Below are 24,144 nucleotides of genomic sequence, written 5' to 3' on the forward strand. Positions count from 1 at the left end.
TATTTTTTGTTTGTGGACATTTATTAAAATAAAACTAATATCTATTAAAATGTTATTTGAAAACACATAGAGGTGACTTAGAAACAAAGACACTGAGCAAATTAAAAAGAGAGTTCAAAATTATTACACTGATTCAATCTGATCAACATTTCCTCCTAGCCTGAGAGTCACAAGGATTTGAAAATTTAATTTGGAGTATTGAGTTGTTGAAGAATTTGGTTTTTTTTGACTACAAATATTGACAAGGTCTCAGACTTTCAGACCAGATTACTAAGATTATTAAGAATATCAAAACACATACTATTCCTAACAGTAGAGAACCCTTCATATCCCACCTAGTAACAAAAAAACCTGGCATCTATTTTCCCCTTTGTACTTCCAAATATCCTAAGAATCATACAATCACTCAAGCAACAAGAGATCCAGGGGTGTTTCAGACATGTGGAAGGAAAATGCTCAAAGGCAAAATTCCTCAAACATATGCCATAGTGTGGGAGCTGAAAGCCACCTCCCGTTCCTGTTAATCCTGTTAAAAACCATGGTACAGAAAGGCTATGAGAAAGATCACATCTATCTACAACCCAAGGGTGCTGTTTTCTCCTTTAGAGCACAGGAATTGTTATTTTCCTGAATCTAACAAACTCTAAATCCAGAACTTTTCTTGAAAGGAAATCATTATAAGCACACATATTGGTCTTAACCGTCAAGACTAGGTTAACTAATGAAACAAAAATTTCCTCAATAAAACCTGGCGATTTCAATTCCAGTATCTCCTCCTAGTTCTACAGCAGGCAATAGCTTCTGGTAGGGCCACTGTTTTTATTCTACACTCTTCCAGAGACTGGTTTATAAAATGATCTAATAATTATTTGTTTAAGATCATTTAATGACACATTGTGGTCCTGTCTCCAGTTAAGAGCATATCTAGAATACTGGTCATTCTAATATAGAGGGCCTATGATGGGCCACAGCCACAATGTTCTACCACTTCTCAGGAAGTTTCCATTCTGAGCAGTCTATCCCTATTGTACAAGCAGAATCAGCTCTGCTGAGGTTAGCATTCTATTGGGCTCACTCTTCTCTATACTACAGACTTGACTAGAGTCAGCTGGGAGCAGGAAGAAAGATAGAAAGGAAGTGGAAAGGATCGTAGGGGGCAGGACTACAGTATGGTTCTAGTGGAGGTGTCGAGGCTGAACTGTAGGAAAAGGACAAATTTCCGGGCAGGGTTGGCACTCCAAAGTAATAGACACTCAAGGCCAGGCTTTATGACCACAGCTGAACTCCAGGATACAAAATAGTTCCATGAAATACGGTGGCCTACCAATGGGCCTCATTTTACACAATACATTCAGGGAAAGGACATACAGGAAGGGCACTCATTCATTTCAAGTACGAACCTACCCTGAACCTATTTCCGTATTCTTTTATTTTGTTGGTATTTATTTTTGCTAATTTAAACATTTTGGGGACTATACTTGACTTTCTTTTTTGGCTTAGAGATGCCTCTTTAAAGGATCACCTGATGTTAAGAAGAAAAAATGATGCACTGGATGGATGGCCTTTGAATAAAGTTTGTTACTTTAGAATAAAAGTGAATGAATGCTTGATTTTTTAAAAATTAGCAACCAAAGCCCCATAAAGAGTGGCTTTACCTAGACCTCAGATTCTGATTCATCTCCATCATGACGGGAAGTAACAGAGTTCATACATCTCATTGTTAGATGCAGCCATAAGAAGCCAATCACGAAGATTTTTAAGGTATTTCCTGGTAATGTATTTCAAATACCTTTCAGAGAACCATTTCTGTGATTTTATTTTTGAAATGTCCAATGTGAACAACACTGCTGAGATTTCCTGTTTTTCCACTGACTCTAACCTTCTCCTGAAGAAACTTCAAAATTTCCAGAATCAAAATAGGGTGCAGATTAACCTTCCAGGTTGAACTCATAGGCCATATGTCTTTTTGTGGCACCATCATGAGAGCAGACAGTGCAAGCAAGGAGAATTTAAACTGCCTGTAAAGCCATATAACCGGGAAAATGAAAATTCTGGCCACTGAGTCTCTTTGGGTTCTGGTCTGTCTTGAACCTAACCAAAATCCTGGAGGTGCAGGGGCATGGTCAGAGGCATGCCTGAGCTGCAAGTAAGAGCAAGCCTCTCCCATGTCTTCCCATAATGCTGGGATGAATTATCCACAAACTTCCGGCAATTAGAAGTATAACAGCTCCCTAGGTGCTTTGGCTGTCCTACTCTAGTACCTGGGAACAGACTGACTCATACACTGAGCCCAGGTATTTTATGAGTTTGAGGGAATCTGAGGGGGTACATGTCCACACGTGGCCCCAGCTGATGAGCTGGAGGCCATGGTGGCCAGGCTGGATGAATTAACAATAGAGTTTCCCATTAGTCCAGTGGTTCTCAAACTTGAGCACATTTCAGAATCACCCAGTTTCTCATTCAGCAGGTCTGGGTGGGACCCAATATACTCACATTTTTAATGTATTTTCAGACCATAATACTGGTGCTAGGACTACATGTTGAGAAATACAAGCTAATTCTTTCACTAGGGAGTAGATCAACTGTACTCCCACAACAGAACTGCAGCACCATGGCACTGTCCTTATGTGCCCCATCACAAGGTCTGCATAGTAATGGGTCAAAGAAGGGCATATGATTTGTTCTCCATGCAGTCTTTGCACAAATGGTATCCTCCCTGTTAAGGTGAATGCCTCTTTGTCATTAAAATAATGTTTGAAGACAGTTATAAGATATGACAAGAAAGCAGCAACATTATTAGAACAAGCATATACCCTCCTGGTGGTGACTGCTTAAAAACTAACCCTAACACAATATATACTTTTTATTTAAGAAAATCATTCTAATTAATTCCTTTTTTATCTCAGTACCTATACATGTGGATCTCCTGTCACAGATTTGACAACTATATCCTCAACTATAACTTTGCAATCCTTTGCAATTTCTTTCTTTTTTCGGTTAGGTTGCCCTGAGGTATAGATAATTTTCTAGGATTTGTGGCTGAGCTAGTTTGCTGTTCCTGTGCTGGGTTATTTTTCATAAGATGTCTGGAGGAGAGATTTTCCAAAACATGCAACTCGTCCTTAGACATGGTTTTCGCCAAATCTTGTTTCAAAAGTAACCCTGGATCTGACAGCTCTAAAGTTGGCAAACGACCGACAGCTGTGCTTTTTTCCACTATTATTTCTCCAGAGACTAATCGATCACTTCCAAGAGAAACTCTCTTGTGGTGGTGGGAGTCTTCTGCAGAGCCACAGTTCCTGCATTTCTGTTGTGTTTTGGCCGCCCATGGACTTCGCTTTGGACCTGGGGATGCTGACTCACAGCTGTAGACAGGGCTCCTGCTTAGAAGTCCTGTCTTTAACCACTCCCCAGGATGAGGTTTTTGTTGGCTGTTAGTGTCTTCTGGTTGAGTCTGATTAACATTTTCCAGCTTTTGAACAGGAAGCCTCCAGTGGCGCTCCACTGCCTTTATGTAATCCTTTTCTTGTCCCATGGATTCTGATGCGGGACTGGATAAGGCCTGATCATCATCGCTCCTCCTCACCACCACTGTAATGTCTGAGTCACTAGAAGTTCTCACAGTGGCCCTGTGGCTCTGTGATTTGCTTGAGATGCTTTTCGTTTCAGTTCTTTTCACACTAAAACAAAACAAAACAAAACAAAAAAAACAAGCAAACTTTATGCTCTGTAAAAATGGCATAGTTCCCTTCAATTCCCCTTACCACATTTCCTACACCTGACCAGGAGGCATGGGCTACCTGCCTTCTCCTCAACTTTCCAGCATATCTAGAAAAATCTCATATGCAGTTTAAATACAGACTGGATGAAGAAATAACTTCTTCATATTCCCTTATATCAGAATATGTTTTGCTTTTCAGTCATTGGGGTCATCAACAGAGCTGTGATGGGGCTCACACGTTAGGTCAAAAAGGCATTTCACATGTTAGGGCCAATATTGCTGATGTTTGCACATGGTTTTTTTCTGGGTGTAAATGCTCAGATATATCCAAAGCTTAGGCATGTGTCAAGACAGTGCCAGTATGTCTATCTATCCATCTATCTATTCAGGTACTATAACTATCTCAACCCTTTTTCTACAAGCACACAACAGACAAGGTAAATTTCACTCTGTAAAATAACTGCACAGGGAAAATGACCTTACCTTCAGCAAGAAGTTAATGGCCAGAAATTTGTGAATGGCAAGAAACTTCTTCAACAAGTAAATTCAGAACATTGAAACTGGAATAGTTTTTGTACAGAAACTGTTACTCTCAGGGGTACAAGGATTATCATAATTACAATAAAGTAGGAATAAGCATTTTAGAAGTGTTTTTACATCTGTCTAGAGTCACCCTGAAAGTTATATGAAAGACACCAGCAGCAGGTGCTTTTTATCTTCAAAGAGCTTATAATTAATTATACCTTGCAACATACTTATGAAGCAAGGAATCTATCTCCACTGTCCAAGAGTACAAGAAATAGAGTCAGAGGGCAGAAAGGGCAAGTATGTGAGCCAGGGCAGGATCAGTGTCAGTGGGGTTTTTGTGATTAGGTTCCATGCACTCCTGTTTAATTCCAGACCCCATTCACTCATACAGGCAGTCAAAAATCAGAATAAGGAAACACACAGGACCTACATTTCTTTCAGAGCATTTCTCCTGAGCTTTGCACCGGGAGGAAGTGGACTCTCCGCACACTCAGCAAAATAATCAGACACTCCATGGAGAGCTCTTTCTGTCTACTCCAAAAGATAACAAAGGTTCAACCAGAAATCTATTAGCTGAACATGAGAGAAAACAGTTACACTTTGAATGCTCACAGATTTATTTTTATAAAGACTAAATGAAATTGCTTAGTGTTATAGGCTATTTTAATTTTATTATCTAGGACTTTCGGGTAAATTACAACTTCTTTTGGACTGTCAGTCTTCACATTTCATACATTAATATGCACTATGACCATACAAGACTGTAATGTAAGTGATTCTCCAAGCCAGTATCTGATTTATTTCTGAGGCATAAACTGAGACAAAAGCCCAGAATCACTGAGCCAGCCTGCAACACATTTGTGATAAGAGTTGGTGGCACAGTGGGGAGCACACTTTGGGTATCCTAAGCATTCCCATATTCTCCCTACTTATAAAAATAGAAAAGTATTATTAAAATTTTTAATACTGATATCTTCAAAAAAGGGGTTCGTCATTCTTGCTACTGAAAAATTGTTTTGTTCCTTTCTTATATTAATTACTACTATGGTTTTATACAATCCATGATTATTTGCTTATGTACATTTTTACATGCCAATGCAAGTGTCATGAGGATGTAATTATAAAATGGCAATCTTTGCCAACACTGGCATATATCTTGCTTTTGGAATCTTCCTTTTGGTTAGCAAGCAGACAATTCAGACAAGGTGTTATCTTCTCTTATTTTCTAAGACACTAAGTATTCTTCCCCATCAAATTACAGTAAGTCACTGACTTACAAAGATTCGAGATGCAAACTTTCACAGGTGTACTCTAGTAAGACTCACTTTGTTGGCTTACGAACAAATCCAAACAATTCTCCTGGAATGGAACTCATTTGCAAGTCAAGGACTTACTGAAGAATAAAATGTTTTAAGTAACAGTATTGGGAAGTTGTCAGCAGGTCCCTGCTTATTTAGGTTTCCATGGGAATCAACAGTGGCAGTCCAGAGACCCTGCTAGGAAGCAGCCATTAATATTATGTGGGTGCCTCCTCACATGGATAGGATGGGCCTCACCCAATCATGGTCCACATCGCTAAGATATGAGGAGCCTTTAGCATTAACAGTGCCCATGGCTTCAGACCCAGTGGATGTCATTCAAAATCATATCCAGTTACAACCCACGTTAGTCTTAATGGTTAGTGAGCAGAGTATTGTAGGCTTTATTGGATTACAATGCATTCTGATGCATTTCCATTTTGGCTTTTTGTTTCCTACAAATTTACTTTTTGACCGAAACAATGATAATTTAAAAGTTCAGGTGGGAGGGAGGGAGGGGAGGGGAGAGAAAGAGATTTATGTGTGAAACACTTCTAAACATGCCCTATAAGTACAGTAGATTTTCCCCCTACAACCACACCCTGTAAGTGCTGTATTTTCAGAGCTGAACAATTAACATAAGGAGCATGAGTCAGGCTTTGAACAACTCTGTGGGAACCAGAAAGCCTTTTGCTGTTAGGAATGATGTAAATTCCCCAAGGCTGGAAGAAGTCCACAATGGAAGGCAGACAGGGTCATAAATAACAACAATGGATTCGGCCTACACCACATGAAGTATGATACTGAGATAGTGACACTTCAAATCTCAGATTGGATTTAATCATGCTCTTTACTTATTTATTTTTAAAATCCAGTTTAAAGAGCACAGTATATTTCCTCTGGGAACTTCAAAAAGTTCTTTAAGAAACAGAGCAGTCAGCTCTCATCCTAAATTCTTCCCACAACAATGGGGGAAAGGGCCTAAAGAAAAAGGACAACAGAAAAGGTGACAGAGTGACAGGAGGAAATGTCCAGTTCAAAAAGTGCAGAACCTGTGACTTAGTTTTCAAGAAAAGGAAAAAAAAAAAAAAAAAGAGGAAGAGAAAGGCTAGGCGGGGTCTCTTGCTTACAAATTAAAACCACATTTGGCAATTTGTTGAAGGAGGTATATTTACATTTGTATGAAGACTGGGTGGGCAAGGAAAAAAAAAGGTAAACCTCTTCAGGCCTTGAACTGTCAGGTCTCATTAGAAATCTCTTATTCTTACATTTCTAGGGTCATTTCACTCCCCTTTGTCACTATGTCACAGTCTTTGAGCCCCCTTCCCTAAGTATTCCTAAGGAAGCAGCTATCAGCTGGGAATAGAATTTCCCAAAAGACTCTGTCCTGATTATTAATGAGTCTCATATCTGGCATCAAAATGAAATCTGTGACTTATCCCGAGGCAAAACTCCAAGGTGAAAATATATAGTTAATGGTGAGAAGCTTGCACACAGCACTCAGGGCTTCCACAAAGGACACCACTACTTTTAGATAATGGGTAAATAATGATTCTATCATCTTCAAGAAATATAGACAAACCCAACATATTCAAAGATGGTGCCATGCAAAGTCCAGAGTGGATAGCCCCTGGAGGCTCAAGTATTTAAGAAATGGATTAATGAGAGGATCTCTTGGGGCCTTCATAAATGATTGCCAGCTAGCTGTTAGCCTAGGCCAAGGAATAGTCTGTAAATATCATTTCCTGCCACACTGCACTCCGGGCTACCTGTTGGCCCTCACCTTACCCTTTATTTTAACTACTGGCAATACTTTGAGGATTTTATATTTAAAACTTGTCTACAAAAAGTGCCAAAACAGACATAGGACAAGGCCACTGGTCTAAGGAGTCTAATGTTGGGAGATACCTTATCAACTCAGGCAAGCCCCAGAGCAAGACATTAGCCTTTTCTCCATCTCTGGGCATGTTATAGAGACCAGTGAATGCACTAAGGTTGAAGCTATCAAAGCTTGTTATGGTTTAGATCTGAAACATCTAAAAAGTTTATGTGTTAAAGGATTGGTTCTCAACACAGCTGTGTTGAGAGGAGGGGCAGTGATCATGAGGGCTCTAACTTCTTCAGCGGTTTAATCCATTGATCCATTCATCACTTAAGAGGAGGCAGGGACTAGTGGAAGGAAGTAGGTCACTGAGGGTGTGTTTGTTCTTCAAGAATCTTTGTTCTGAGCCTCTTCTCTGCTTGTTGGCTGCCATGATACACTGCCTCATCACAGGCCCAGAAATAATAGAGCCAAGTACTCATGGACTGAAACCTCTGACACTGTGAGCCAAAATAAACCTTTCCTCTTTTTATGGCATTATGAGAAACACGTAAGGTTGTCAGGAGGTGATCCTGTTGTGAGAAGTGAACATCTAAAGGCCATAGGTGTTACTCTGGACATGGTGGTCAGAGCAGCTGTGCAGGTAGCAAAGTGAGCCTCACACTGAGACGTGAATGAAGGACAAGCTCCCTGCATGCATATAGGGAAGAGGTCTAAGGCTCTGAAGACAGAGGGTGGAGGGACCTTCTGTAAACCAGAGAAAGGGACCAGGGAACAGGTAAGAGGACCAGTGTATATTGGCATTAGAAGGGGCAAATCTTTTATGCCATTGTAAGAGTGGTATATTAAAGTGAGGAAGGTGATATGCCTGTGGAAGGTTTTGAGAAGGAAAATGAGTTGAAATTTTAAAAGGTTTATCTTGGGTGGTATAGAGCAGTATGGATGGAGGCAGGAGGACTGGTGATGAGACACACAATGGTCTACTCAGAGATGATAGGTCTTCAAGGATGTGCATGGTAGAGAGAAGTGGTTAGATTAGAAATATAATTTGAAGCAGACTGAAAAGAATCCTAATGAATTGGATGTGGGAGTGTGGGGAAGAGAAAAATTAAGAATGATTCCATAGTCTGTGGTTTAAGTAGCTAACTGCATAAAGTTGCCTTTTGCCATTGTAGGAAATGTAGGAGAGGGGCAAGCTTGGGGAAGGAAAACCAAGAAATTAGTTCCATCCTCATGAATGGGATTAGATGCTTTTATAAAAGGGTATATGAGGAAGTCAGCCCCACTTGCCCTTCTGCCTTCCACCATGTGAAGACAGCATTCTGGGGGATGAAGCAATAGACCTTCGTGGGACAACAAACCTGCTTCATCTTGGACTTCTCGGCCTCCAGTACAACAATAAGATACAATTTTCTGTTCTTTACTACCCAGTAACATTCATTCTGTTACAGTAGCACAAATGGATTAAGACAGGCATGTAGACTTTTAAGTGGAGATGTTGAGCAGGCAGTTAAGGTACAGGTAACCAGCAGGTTCCCAGCAGTCTCTGCTGCAGACCCAGAGTGGGGGAGCCTCACAGGTGGCATTTAAAGCCATTGGGGAGTCACAATAAGGTCTACCAGGGAATGAGTTCAGATGAGAAAAAGAAGGTGAAAAGATGAGGTAGATTCCAGAAAGGAGACCTAAGAGAACAATTGGTGAGGAAAAAGGAAAATCAGAAAAACTGATATGCTCACAGGCAAAAGAATGAAAGTGAAAAATGAAATGACAATGAAAGCATCAGTTGTGTGGAATTCTGCTGGCCAATTATGAGTGAAAACTGACCACTGGAAGGAAAGTGAACTTGACATGAACTGTTTTTGAAGTTCTGAGACCCAAGTCTCCTGAGACAAAGTCAGAAGGGAAGTGGAGACATAATGGAGACCAGAAGTCTCCAGGAAAAATATAATGTGGGCTGTACAAATAACTTGAAATTTTTAAAAATTTTATTTTATTCCATCCTCCCAAAAACCCCCTCCCCATGTACAAAAGCTTTGTTTCCACTTTTTACTTCTATTTTCACCTTTTTCTTGTCCCTTCCTTCCTTTCTCCCTCCCTCCTCCCTTGTTCCCCTTCCATTTGAACACTTTCTTCCCATTTCCCAACATCCATTGTACATCTCAGTTCTTATTTCCACATTCAGATTCTCACATTAGAGAAACAACGCAGTATTTAAACGTGTGTTCGATTTATTTCAGTTAGGAGTATGGGCTCAAGGTCCATTTATTTAGCTATAAATGTCTGATGCTCATCCTTCTTTATGGAAGAGTAGTACTCCACTGTATAAAAAAACCCACACCTTCTTTATCCACTCATCAGTTGATGGGCATTTGGGCTGACCAAGATTTAGCTATTACAAACTGTGCCACTAAAAATATGAGTGGACATATATCACTGTGGTATACATGCTTTTAATTCTTTTAGGAAGATACCAAGAAGAGGAATAGCTGGGTCAAATGGAACCTCTAGTTTCAGTTTTTTGAGAAGTCTCCACACTAATTTCCACAGAGGTTGCACCAGTCTATACTCCCCCCATTAATGGGAAAGGGTTCCTTTTTCCCCACAGCCCCTCCAGCATTTGTTATTGGTTGATTTCTTTATAGCAGCCATTCTTTCTGGAGTGAGATGGAATCTCAGCATTGTTTTAATTTGCAACTCTCAAATGACCAGTGATGCTGAAGATTTTTTTTGTGTATTTATTTGCCATCTCTAATTCTTCATCTGAGAAGTCTCTTTTCATTTCAGATGCCCATTTTTGCATTGGGTCTTTAAATGTGGGGATTTTTTTTTTTAGTTCTTTATATATTCTAGATAATAGTCCTTTACCTGAATAGCTGGTAAACTTGAAATTTTTTTTTTTTTTTTGTACCGGGGATCAAACTTGGGTCCTTGCATTTGCGCAGCAGGCGGCAAAACCACTGAGCTAAATCCCCGGCCCAAACTTGAAATTTTCTATAGATCCATTAAAAAAGTAAAAGAAAACTGATGAAATTAAATTTCAATAAAATGCATTATGTTAGGCTTGGTGGCGCACCACTGTAATCCTAGCATTCAGGAGGTGGTGGCAGGAGCACTGCCAAAAGTTTGAGGCCAGCCAGGGCTACATAGTGAGTTCAAGGGCAACCTGCACTACAAAGCAAGACCCTATATAAAAAATATTACCATACCGGTAATCAATATAAAAGTGTTCAGATATTTGATGCACAAAGTCTGATGTGTATTTTATACTTACAGTACATGCCTTTTGACTCACCACCTTTCCAAAGCTCACTAACTAAATGTGGCCAATGGCTACAGCATTGGCCAGTGTAGGACTAGATTACACTTTGGAAGAATTTTGCAGAGAAATGTGAGCACTGACCAATGCCACTCTCAATATAGCTTGGTAAAGCAGTTATTATTACTGTTACCACAGCCCAGGGCTGGATGCTCTTGACTAGGACCTGACTTAACATGGACAACCAACATGATAAGGGCCATCTGACAAGCATGGCCTCCACTGAGAAAATCATGTAGCTGGCTCTCCAGCACCTTTTTGGAGGCCCTGGGATATCAATATTAGTTGAGGTTGGAACTGCGGATGAGGGATCCTTGGGGCCATGACAGGCCACTGACCTCTCCAAGAGCCCCGTGCGTATACCAGGTAGCCCCAGCTGTAACCACACAGCTTACTCCTGCTATATGGTCCTTCTCGCACTCATGACCACGGATGAAAAATCTGTGCCAGGAACTATCCCACCAAATTCCTGTTTCAGAACTGCAAAATATCATATGAAGGCAATAAGGGAGGGAAAGAAGCTCTTTGGTGCTATCAATTCCTTTTAAGGTAGCATTTAATGTAGTAATGTGGTACTCTCTGTCTTTATCTTTTGAGATTTGGATCTGTTCTCTCATGGTTGTTATACAAGTGTTTCTTCTGATTCTGTTTTATACATCCCTAGATGAAAATAATAATCCAACCAGAAGATTTTAAAAGTAGACAATTCTTAGAGTACTCATACATTCATGCATTCTTAGGGCACACTCCAAATGTTACTGTTTCTCAGTTTCTCACGATCACACCTGCTGGGAATACACCCAGAGCTGATGGAATCAGGGTGATGCAGAGTACACGTGACGGGGGGTGGGGGGGGTGGAATCTGAGGTCTCCCACTCACTCCTGGCTTGTGTCAGGGCCAGTTTCTCAATCTCTCGAGGCTTGGTTTCTCATCTATATTTCACTAGTGTTTGGGAAATTGAAATGCAGTGAGGTATAGGAAGCACATTTTGCAAACTGGCGAGTATTGAACAAATTTTCTTGACATTACTCAAAAAGAAAACCTGATGCCTTTACAAACCAAGTGGAGTTGATGAAGAGGAAAAGATGCCTTGCTTTCCTAAAGAACTCGTATGGTTCTAAAGGTCCCCTTGCCAACACCTCAGCTGGGCCTCTGTGAGTATTCAGCAGAAATAGTATTGTTACTGTTGGGCAGGTGAGAAGAATGACACCTATAAAGAATAAAACTGGTCAAAGTCCACACACTTAGCTCAGGGTAGCATGGGGCCTGGGAGGCTGCCATATGCACTACTCCCTCTTCTCTATCCAGTACCCACACATCCTCTGCTATCGTGGTCAATGAGGGAGTTGTAGAAAGAGTATAGGGCTCCAGTCCCCTCTTGGTCACTATATGGCTGAGAGATTTAGAAAACTGATTTATCTTCTGAGTATCAGTTTCCTATTCTATAAGGGAAGGGGTAAAAATAATACCTGTATAGTGGATAGTCATACATTTCCTGGAAACAATATTCAGATTTTATTCTGAGAATGACATCCTGAACCCTCATCCAGTGTTGTCCACGCATTTCAGGAGCCCTTGTCTTCTTCATACCTGACTCCAGAAGTAGGCCTGTGACTCAGTCTAGGAAGGGAAACCCCTACAGCTATCAGGACCAACCACCACATGTAGTCTCAGAATGAAGTCAACACCATAGAAGGCAGAGCCAGCAGTGGTGAGAAAATGAGTCGTAAGGATATCTTTGTGCTTCTGATCAAGCTGCATCTGACATTTGAGGACATGAGCCAAAGCCATTCTGAGCTGGCCTTCCCATGCCTTGGGTATGAAAAGTTTTCAAAACTGATACAATCTCAGGTTTGTTGTACTGAATACATTATTGTATATGACAGCATTCTACAAAACATTAAAGTCTTTTGCAAACAAGAAAAACAAAGTAAAAGTATAATATGTCAGCTTATTTGGGGAACATAGAATGTTACAGTATAATTTTGGAACTACCTTCAATTTCTTATGACCTAATTATCAAAAGGCAGGAAGAAATTGCTCTTGTATATTAGTGTGATGCCAAAAGATTTTTAGGAGCATTGGTGTTCTGAAACATGACATAATGTGAAGGCTGAGTTACAGAGAAGCAGCTCAAAGAAAACCTGAATATGACCATAACCTTAGACCACAATGTAACATGGCCATACAACAGAACTGTCTTAAAAATGAGGAAGAAGTTAGTCTTTCCCAAATTTCACCTCTAATCATTCCTTCAATTATTTGATAGTAAGTTAAAGAAGTGAAGGGGCTGGGGATTTAGCTCAGTGGTTCTGCTGCCTGCCTAGCAAGTACAAGGTTCCAAGTTCGATCCGTGGTACAAACAAAAGAAAAGTTAAAGACGTGAAAAGAGCAAAACAGGTAGGAAAGAGTAGCACAGGACAATGAAAACAAAAGATAATTCAAGTACGTGCGTGTAGATTCACAGGAACTGAAGTAATCGGGTAAAATAAAAGGAAAGAGGGATCTGATGAATTGCAATGCACTGAAGATAAAGACAATGATGGTGATGATGAACATGTGTTATGGAGACACCATAGGCCAGTGATGGTGAATCTTTTAGAGACAAGTGCCCAAATTGCAACTCAAAACCCATTTATTTATCACAAAGTGCCAGCACTGCAATTAAACCTGAATCCAGAGGTTTTAGTTTCGAAAAACAACTCATAGGTTAATAGCTTTTGTCTTAAAAGAAAAACACAATTAACATGTGTACCTTAAGTTCGCCACCACTGGCATAGGCAAAGCACTTAGTATGGGACTAGTATGGTAACTAGGCCTCCACTTGCCCATGTGGCAGGTATGTCCTTCCCTACTTCAGAGAGGAGGAAACTGATACTGTAGGAGGCCAAGTTGTCTGCCCAGTTCCCACAGTGAGGGGCAAGACTGTGGCTTCCCACAACTCTGACCCTCAGTGTCTCCTCTGAGGGCTTTACCTTGCTGCCTTTCCATGAAAAGATTGGGTCTCTACGGGTACTGAAGCCAGGGTTGCTGATGATGCTGCCAGTCAGGTTAGTTGTTAATAATCTAGTTTTTATCTTCAAAATAATTTTTAAAGATTTTATTTTTCTTCTGAATTGATGACTCTGAAACTGTTGTATATAGATCCAGGAAAGTACCATAAGTAGTTAGAAAGAATGTTAACCCTAAAAATGAAATCAGTGAAAAAAAAAATCCAGGAAGTTATTTTGCAGGAAGTACATGTTACACAGGGAGTTTCCAGTTTACATTCACCTACTCTTGAGAACCTAAAAATAAATCCTGACCAACCTTATCTCCCACTGTGAATCTTTCGAGCTAGCTAAGTGTGACAAAACTTGGACATTTTTTTTTTTTAGTACTGGGGATTGAACTTGGGTCCTTGCGCTTGCGCAGCAGGCAGTGAAACCACTGAGCTAAATCCCTGGCCCAAAACTTGGACATTTTGAAGAATTTATAGTCTTGGACCATCACTTAGTATTGGAAGGCCCATCAACTACTCTAAGTTGAATGAAAGATATTTAACATTGACCAGAAAAACATAAAAATACACATTTTTAAAAATTTCGGGAAATTCACGAATCATAGTTTAATAACTCCTATTTAGAAGGGAAATGTCAATGAGAAACAAGAACTTATCCCAGGAAGAGCTGCCCTACCTTTAGACGATGCTTTGTTAAAAAGTACAGTCCCCAGTGACAGAGGCCTATGTTGTGACAGGCCAGCACCTGCACCAAGATAAGCCAGCCCTGCATTCAGCTGACCTCTCTCCTAACGTCACACATGGCTGAGAATGTGGCCTGGACAGGAAGGGAGAGGAGAAAGAGCAGTAGACATGATCCAGGCACGAAGGTAGTGAGTGGGGCTGGCCAGAAGGGAGTCCACAAGAGTGGACAAGAGTGGGAAAGAGGTGGAAGGCCAGAGAGAAGACATCACAGATGATTATCTCATTTAAAAATTCTGCTCTGAGCTGGCCCACTGCCCAGGGCCATGGAAGGAATCACTCTTGCTATTTTCCTTGAATATTGACAGCCAGGCTACCTCTTTCCAAAACTCACATCTCATGATAGTAACAGCTTTTGTGGAGTAGTCTGGGAACCTCATCCACAACATGACATCGTTTCCTTGGGAAAATGAGTACTGAATTTTAAATCATCTGTTTGCTAATGAACTTTCCAAACATAATCCACTCACATGCTGATCTTTGTGCTTTCGCTGTGGGTGTTCTGAGGAGCATGCGCTTTCAGGAATTCAGGCCTGAGAAGGCTGCTATCTCCGGACTCGTATTACCTTAGAGAAATGACTGGGTCTTTCTTCCAAAGCTATATCTCAATATGAGTCTATTGGCAACCCCTGGAAATGAAAGGTGTTTAGCTGGTTGGTCTATACTTCCTCCGCCTCCTTCTTCTCTGGATACTGGTTAACAAGGTTCCCACCATTAACAGGCTAGCTTCATGGCATTTTCTCACTTAAGCTTGTGGTATTTCAGTTTTTATAGCTGCAAAGTAAAGCTGAATTGTCAAGCAGAGACAAACAAAAGTGAGGGTGCTGAGCTTCTTGGGAAAATAATACATACAGGCACAGAAACTATCAGGTATTCCTCTTACGTCAAGTATGGAGGGAAAGATGTGTACTAATATGCTAATCTGGCATTAAATTAACTGTTCCCTGGAGAAAAAGGAAAATCATAATTACTGCTCCTAAGTCATTTAAAAATTTATTATTTCACTTGATCATTAAGAAAACTTAGAAAAGCTTGCACGGCAGGCAATACTTTTACTTGAGGTCCCCAATGAGGGATGATAGAGGCACTGGTCAGAGCCAGGTTGGTACCTTTTCCTATTTTTCTATTTCCTGCTGTGTTCCTCCTAATTAAATCTTTGATGTAATCAGCCATCAAGGAGTGATTATAGGTCTCTGAACATAGGCACATTATGAGAAGAAAGTACAAAGGATGAAAGAGCTAAGATATATCTCATTCTAACTTATCCTATCCAATCTAATTCATTTATCCTATCCTATTCTAATTCAGCAAAGGGCAAGTTCCCTTGGAGGAGGGAGAACATGAAATATCTCATTCACAAATACTGATGGCTAAACATCTGGTAATATTTTACTCTTAGGAATGGAGAACAAAACCTCAGCTTATTGTAATAAATGTGTGAAAGACACTTTTTTAAAAAAATGACCTCACCCAAGAAATACTTTTTCCTATTTTCTGGGTTATAATCTAGAAAAATTAACCAGTAAAGAACATCTTCATCCCTATGCATCAACATTTTTACTAAGCTCATCCACCTGCGAGCTAACTAAAGGCAGTTGGGGAAGATGGGTACTACAGTCCCCATCCTGCGAAGGAAAACAGTCCATCCTCCATGACCCTGCTGCCGGTGCCCTCCAGTCTGTTTTTTAGCTACCTGTTGACCATGTTCTGCCCGAGGCTTGGCTATAGCTGCCTGAAAAAAGAGAGAGGAGGAAGCTTTGGGAGGTGGCAGACATGATAAGAATTCTTTAACATTAAACGATAGTCTTGACATAACTATTCAATGTACTGCTTAAATACTGTCTCTTGTAAGGAAGTCCCATAATTCTCTTATTTAAATGATGCAAAAGCGAGAACCTAGTTCTGTGTGGCTGGGTTATCTCAGCCATTTTCACACCTTGGCCACATCACAAATGAAGTAAAAGGCAGAGAACTCAAATACCCAAGTGAAATCCTCCTGTGAAGTTACAAAAGGAGGGCCTGGTCTCTAGAGATGCCTTACTGTCATGAGTGGAGGCATCAAGAGCTTGGCTGTTGCTTAAACCTAGAGACCATCATTAGTATGATGGTAGTCAACACATAGAATAAACAGAATCTCTTTTCACAAAATGGAATTCTTCTGTGTAAAAATACAAGAAGAAAATATAAATATGTTTCTCATTTAGAAAACCATTAATACCAAGATTATCAAAAGCAGAAATTATCATGGACAACATAAATCTGATGACCCAGACTCCTAACATGCAGCAGTGACCTGTGACTCAAAAGTAAATGATAAACACACTGAGAGTTACTTTGCTTACTATATAAGGATTTGTTTTGAACAGTAAGGAATTTGTGAAATACAAAAACGTCAATAGAAAAATGGACAACAATTCATAATTCACAAATGAGTAGGGTCTTAGTTAAAAAAACACACTGACCTCAGTTATTAAGTATGAAGTATGGAGAGGTATAGATTAGATCAGTTACAGAGGTTATCTCTGGGCTGGGAGCTGTAGATCATTTTTTTCCACTGTGTATATTTGAATTTAAATTTTTTTATACAATGGATATGTACAATTTTGGTAATCAGTTATTAAGAACTAAGTTCAGAATATTATGGAAAATGTAAAATATGGAAATAGCCTTTTCCCACTCAGGGAACTTTTCCTGGTGCTGCAGGAGTCTCTTCTTAATGGCTTAATTCACCACTAACACTGTTTAGGAAATACAGTAAGAAAGGAGAATAGATTTTTAAAGTTTACGATATATCATGAAGTAGTATATTTCATAGACTACGAAAGTCTATGAAAAAACTAGAAAAGTCATCCAGTACTTCTTTAAATGTTTTAGTATGAAAGTGAAGGATTCTCTTTCGAATGAACTCATTTACACTTAAGCAAAAATTCATCTATAAAAGTGAAAGAATTCTGTCATCAAGGTATGTAAGTCAGTACACAAATTATTAAGTAGTTTATTTCTTCTGTTCTAAAAACATAAGATAAGGCCTAAAATCTTTCCTTTTAACTTCTACTTAACTTTCCTAATATAAAACTCTCCCCTAAATATTTTTATTACAATTTTTAAATGTAACAGTAAAGCTCTCATCTGTACAAATCATTTTATAGTTTATATTTAGCTACTGTTTCATCTGCTTCCTGATAGAAACTGTGTCAGAAAGGATTTCCAAGATAATGTGATACTTTCCCCCCTTGATTGAAGAGGACTAAGGTCTACATTGGCTAGATCACACACAGCTGAAGAATACAACAGCCAAGCTAAAAATAACCCAGCCTCTGGGAGTCTATTGCTCGAGACTAATTTTCACTTCAATCTTATATTCATTAACTAGATTTTAAAATGTTAAATAGCAGCCTGACTTAGGGAAGTGGTCAATTTAGGGCTTACATGTTACCTCTTGTTAGGAAGTCTCCCAGTAATCATCCTACTTAGTAGGTGCTACAGCAAGGACCTGGCCTGTGTGGATGGTTACCCAGCAGGACCACTGCCAAGCCATGACTCAAATGCAGCATAAGCAGAGAACCCAAACCTCTTCATGTGTACATCTACACTTAGCTGCAGCTCTAGTGCTACATGTCATACCTCCATTTCCAAAAAGATCACTGCCTTTGACAGCATAGGTACAAAATTAAGAAAGTAGGTCTAGAATTTTGGCCTTTCTTTGGGAATGGCAGAAAGGATTTGATTGAACAGTAAGGGTACAGGTGCAAGAAGGAGACTGCTTTAGGGAAAAATGAAGGTTTCAGTTGAGCTGTATTTTTAGGTCACCCTTCAGCAGTTTTGATCTGCCAGACCCTAAGCTCTTTGAGGACAAAAGCAGTTTCTCATTGTTCTTTGTTTCCTCATGGCCTAGGAGGTTTCCGTGTGGGGAGCAGCACTCAGCAAATTATGTTAAATGTGATTGCAGAGCAGATGGGAAGGGTGATCTCCAGAGAACAGGGGTGGCTGGAACCAAAACACAATGAGATAGGAGCTTCACACTGGCCCTGAAATGCCCTACAGATATACAAGGAGTTCTGTAGCTATTTATACAACTTTAATAAAGAAATAATGAAAATAAATTAATTTTATATTTCCTGAAAGCTTCAGGACTATACATCTGAGAAAGAGGTCTCACATACATTTCAGTTCATAAGAAAGAAAATACTGTCAAAATGGAACATGGAACTGAGTACAGTACAAATTTAATTTATGTTCTTATTTGTTAGGAAAAAAAGGGTGAAGGAGACCAAAGAAAAAACTGAACGTAAAAACTCTCAAAAAGACTCCCTAGCTCTACATCGAGCAATAGGTCAAAAACTGAGGCTACAAAAGTTTCAAGATTTCTTATGAGAAACTCTAGTAAGAAAAATACAGTGAGTCATTTCATAATAATGCCCTTTCTTCCCAAAGTACACATCACAATTCCCACATCCCTAGCACATGGGCACTCAGTGCAGAGCTATTGCAACATGGAGGATCTCCCTGAATCAATGTCCCTAAGTGAAGAGAGGAACATGGACAGTGGGAAACAGACCTCCTGGGTGTGGCCTGGATGAGCACAGTGTGGCTCTACTCTGCCCTGTCAGGGAGGGGGACTTTATATGGCCTGATTTGGGACAGCAGTTCTTTTTTGCATTCACTTTTAAGAAATGGGGTGGATGTGCAGCTGCTTCCCTGTCTGCAGACTGGAAGAATCCCTCAGCAGTGCAGTTTGGAAGAGATGCTCCAGGTTTCCTGACAAATTGTCACAGAAGAAGGCACTGATGAGGCCGGGGATTTAGCTCAGTGGCACTGGGACTGCCTGGCAAGCACAAGGACCTGAGTTCGATCCCTGATACAAAAAAACCCCAGAAAAACACACTTGATGGTCCGACTGAGGGGGAAAGGATGATGGAAAAGGAATCTGTCCCCCTTGGGGCTACAGTAAAAATACCTGCTCAGGTACTAGCTCACTTCTGGGGCATACAAGAGTGAGTACAATAAACAATTATAGGAACAAAACTAAAGTTCGCTGCCAATACAGCTACTTGGGGAGCCAAGTTCCCAGGCCTTGCCCGCTCAGAAGTTCCCTGAGAATTACTACCAAGAGAGTGGAATGGAACCTGCCCTCTGTGGAATATCAATATAAACTGACAAAAGAATTAAAGGCTTGAAGGAAGTTCAAGGAATACTCAGGGGAGCCTGAGATCATGGGCTCTGGGCATTTGAAGTACATCAGAAGGAATAGGAATGCCTTCTCTGGGCAGAAGGCAGTTCTGGGAGGAAGGATTGTTTATTGATCCTTAAATAGCCAAGCCAGGCAGGCTCTACAGAGGTCGAATATCAATGAAGATTAAGCTCCAAGACACTTCTGGTGGGAGGATAGTGTAGCTGGCTTGATGGGCAATTTGTGGAAAGGGCCCTTACTTGACCTGGGTATTTTGTAGCTACCAGTGACAAGGAGCTTGAGGAAGTGGTGAGTGATGAAGGGGTGTTCATGTGAGCAGGTGAGGCGGGAGGGTGAAGGGACCTTACCTTTGGTGATTAGCTGAACACTGTGGACTGTTTGGTTGACTCGTGTGTTGCTGGGAAAGTGTGTAGGTGGAGGGGAAGCCAGAGTTGGGCAAAATGAGCAATTGAAGATACAGACTAACAACGACCAAAAAGAACCCCCCACAACAAATTTCATGATCTAAATGGCATTCTTCTTACAAACTAATATGGTTAACTCTGATCATGTTATTTTTAAAAATCAGGACATTTTTAAGATAAGGATACTGAACTCTGTCATGTAAAAGGCTCAAACTGTTTAACTTTTCAGAATGAAAATTTTCAACATTTAGGAATTCCTCCAGATTGCAGGATTTATATAACAGCAGCTATGAAAAACTTACATCTGTATAAATACCAGGGCCCCTAAGGAGGATAACATTTCATTTGTATTGAGATGTTTTAACTCTCCCTTAATAATTTAAGATACTAAGTATTAATATTACATATCACATATGAGATCTAATTTCTCCTGTATTCCCTCTGAATGCAGTATTACTTTCCGGTATAGTTAATTGTTATTTTCTTAAACCACAAATCAATTTCTTCCTTGCTCTAAAATCAGTAAAATTATATTATATATTAAATTATATGCCAACAGCATTACTGCTTCAGTATTTATTAACTTAACAGTAACTCTGAATCTTGGAAATAGTTTAAAGGATAAGCTCTTAATACTTTTTGGTAACTTTACTACATTTGTTTCATTTGGTGTGCATATGTAGCATTTTTAATAGTAGAGAAGAGGAAATATATGGATCACAATGGCTTTTCTGAAGAAGTTCTCTGCTCAAAATGAACCAACCTAAATGTAAATATGAGTTTTTTTGCTTTTAATTTTTGCTGGGTCTTTATTCCCTCTTACCATCTTTCAAACACAAATATTCTTATATATTTATTTAAGATGAGATAAGCTTGTTTTAGACTATGGGCCAAACTTCAAATTTCATATGAATTAAAAAACAATAAACATTAGAGATAATCTAATATTGCCATAAATGATTTTACAAGCATAATAATCACGTCATACTTCATGGCTGGGTGAATATTTGCTAATATTTATCAGTTTGTCAAAGTTTCAAGTCTTATGTGCAAAAACATTAAAAAGTTTTTGCAGAGGTAGGCAGTTTGGACTATAACTGCAGCAAGACACACATACACAAAACAAGGAGACCGCCAACAGTGCATGTTATACTTAAAAGGCAAAGCTATGAGCTACACTGCTCTGAATAAGATTTTTGCTTTTCCTAAACTCTGAATAAGGTTTTTGCTTTTCCTAAATAGAGAATTCCAATGACAAAGAAACAGGCCCTGATGCAGCTTAGTGAGTGTGTGTGTGTGTGTGTGTGTGTGTGTGTGTATGAACCCTATCAGCTATGAAATAATACACTGGGGAGAAGTATTGGTTCTCATGAAAATGATTCATCATGGAATAAAATCCTAAAGCCACTGACCCTAATGAAAACTTCCAGTGGAAACATGTGGATTCTGCTTTATGTCATTTTAATACTACTGTAAGCACCATCATGGTTTTTGTGATGTGCTGCTTTCTCATTTAAAACTGAGAGTGAAAAGATACTGCTATCAAACTAAATATTCAAGAGGTCTCTGGGCCAGGGATTTAGCTCAGTGGTTCTGCCACCTGCCTCATAAGCACAAAGGACCTGAGTTCAATCCCCAGTACCAAAAAAAAAAAAAAAAGAGGTCTCTGGGGGTAAAAAACCCGGGAAAAAACCCCTCAATGCATCAATTAATCAATATTAGCACACAAAATAGGTAAGATATTTTGAGCCCTTAAAATACGCACTGAATACTCAACAGCTAAATGACAGCAGCAGACAGTTCTTTCCCTTATTTTTTTTTTACAGTATCTCAGCATTTAAGCACATTGGTTTGTTGAGAGAATTTTTTCATACGTACCAATTCTTTCTGATTTGACAAGATGTCAGGAATGACTGCAAGCTGACTAACAAGGACCACAAATCGGTCAGGAAATACGCGGAGTTCTGTATAAAATGAAGAAAATCACGTTAGCATGAAGGAATCAAAAGAATCATGAACACAGAAATGTTTATTCCCAGATTTCTTTGTTCATTTTACATTGTGCAGTATGCATGCAGATATGAGACACGTGTCTCTTTTCCCTCTCTCCTTTTCTCCTTCCAATGTTTGCCATCAATAGGGGAGTGTGAGTACAAGGCCCCAGGGAGAGCAAGGAGGCTGTAAATAGGTCCACCTGCACCCCAGGATCATTACAGCACGTGGAACTCTGGCAAGGCCTCCACAGCTCGCTTTGTGTCAGTTTGCAGTTTTCCCTTTAGAACTTGTATTTGGGAAATAGTATCAGTGTTTTCTAATGAGTGCAGATTTATAAACAGGAAGAGTGTTAGATAAAAATGTAAAAATGTGACCCACCAGTCTTTCTCTAGTTGTTTTATTTATTTATTTTGGTACTGAGGATCGAACTCAGGACCTTGCGCTTGTGAGGCAGGCAGTGGAACCACTGAGCTAAATCTCTGGCCCTTGTAGTTGTTTTATTATCATCTCCCTGGATGGGTGGTTTTAGTGAGGTCCTCTACACTACAGGGAACACTCCCAAGCTAGAACTGGCTTTGAAAACAGCAGCTTCTCTTAGGAATTAGTGATCAGACTAAGGAAATAGTTAAATATGCAATATAGAGGCGATAGCTAGCTACCATAGTCAGTAATGATCTATTATTGCAGCCTCTTAAAAGCAAAACCACTGTCTTCCAGGTGGGAAAGGCTAATGTATCACAGAATGGGACTCAACAGTCAACAAAGGGAACGCAAAACAGCAGCAGCACCATCTGGATCTTCCCTCAGATCACATCCCATCAGTTCTTCCATTCATCCATCATCTGTCAGCCCCCACCCAGCCCTGGGGTGACGTCCTGAGTGCGGTTTAGTGGATGCTAACAAAAATGGTTAGGAGTGGGTGGGGAGGGGCCTCTCCTCCTTTCTTAATACTTGGTGCATTGGTTGAATATCTTCATAACAGACACGTACCCTATTTGTGTTTTCTAAAAGAGAAAACTTCCCTTTACATATAATCAATTTTTAAAAGAGACAGGTATTATGAATTAGGTAAATGAATCGTTTTACAGACCCTGCACACAAGGGTCCTGAGTAGACAATGTGTCTCAATTTGGTACACTGGAAAGCCAAGCATAAGGTGGGAGTTATGTGGACAATTTAAACACAGTTAACTCCTTACACCATACGGCTACTTAAAATTACACCAAAAGGCCTAAAGATGTTCCAGTAACAGCTCTCTCCAGATCCCTGGACTTACTGCTGTCTCTTCAGGGGTCATTCTCTCTATTCTAATCCATCCAATTCAGCATGCAACTTGACAGTCCTAAAAAGCAGCAGCACACATCCTGCTCAAAAGCCTATCATGGCTCCCCAGCCTCCAAGACCAGGGCCCAACCTGCCGGTCGGATCTTATGCCAACTCATCCTCCTTATTCAGAAAGCCTTCATTTTCAGGTGGAGGTCTGGGTCTAAACTCTGACCAGCCCCGGATGTTACATCTGGCTTGGTGACTACAGATGGCCTTTGAAAAGCCAGAACAAACCTATCAAAGCAGCTAATATTGTTCAAAAGTTCCTAAAGTATATTATAGAGATATGTGGTAAGTGGTCTGTTTCCTACTTTATGGAAAGTGAAAATGAGCCACAGAATTTATCATCTCCACCCCGTAATCAGAAAACTGAAATATAAACAGTTCATTAGTGAATAAAAGTTGGAATTCAAAATTACCAATTTCATCAAATAATCCCTCCAGTTTGTATTTCCATTGTTTTCTCTGAAAAGCAAGGATGACAGACTGAACATTTTGATGCCAAATATTGTATTAACAGAAAGCTACTTCTGTCTTGGTCATAATTAAGAGTTGTATTATTTTAATATTTAAAGATTTAGCTGATGGCAGCCCCTACCAGGAATGGTAGCTAAAAGGTATTTTAACAGATACAAAGATAGCTGGCTTATTTTACAAGAAGTGAACAAAGTAAAGGCTCCAAAGAGGTAATGTATTTAAGCAACATTTGGGGCTAAGGAAGCACAGATAATCATGAAGCGTTCACAAGCAAAGCTCTATATAGTTAATTTTTAAAGTCCCTGTTTCATGTCTTAAACACA

General features: G+C 39.8%; 1 protein-coding gene and 1 pseudogene across 12 annotated transcripts in view; both read right to left on the bottom strand.

Moving 5' to 3' along the window:
* Window positions 1-2,167, bottom strand: LOC110348334 (ribosomal protein eL22-like pseudogene; annotated as a pseudogene).
* Window positions 1-24,144, bottom strand: part of Slx4ip (SLX4 interacting protein) — a 186,897-nt gene continuing 162,753 nt past the window's right edge. For 9 of the 12 annotated variants that reach the window (XM_087189076.1, XM_087189071.1, XM_087189075.1 and 6 more), the window contains 3 exons: window positions 21,902-21,987; window positions 4,680-4,780; window positions 1-3,680 (listed from right to left, as the gene is read on the bottom strand). In XM_087189076.1, the coding sequence (XP_087045202.1) occupies window positions 2,957-3,680; window positions 4,680-4,780; window positions 21,902-21,987 (911 nt within the window). In that variant the 3' untranslated portion in view covers window positions 1-2,956. Of the gene's footprint in view, window positions 3,681-4,679; window positions 4,823-21,901; window positions 21,988-24,144 lie in introns of those variants that run through there. The other 3 variants (XM_087189078.1, XM_087189079.1, XM_087189077.1) reach the window with 3 other exon arrangements.

Source organism: Heterocephalus glaber, unplaced genomic scaffold (assembly GCF_053883595.1).
Source record: "Heterocephalus glaber isolate CG9 unplaced genomic scaffold, H.glaber_assembly_v1.0 deba00001532, whole genome shotgun sequence".
NCBI lineage: Eukaryota > Metazoa > Chordata > Mammalia > Rodentia > Bathyergidae > Heterocephalus > Heterocephalus glaber.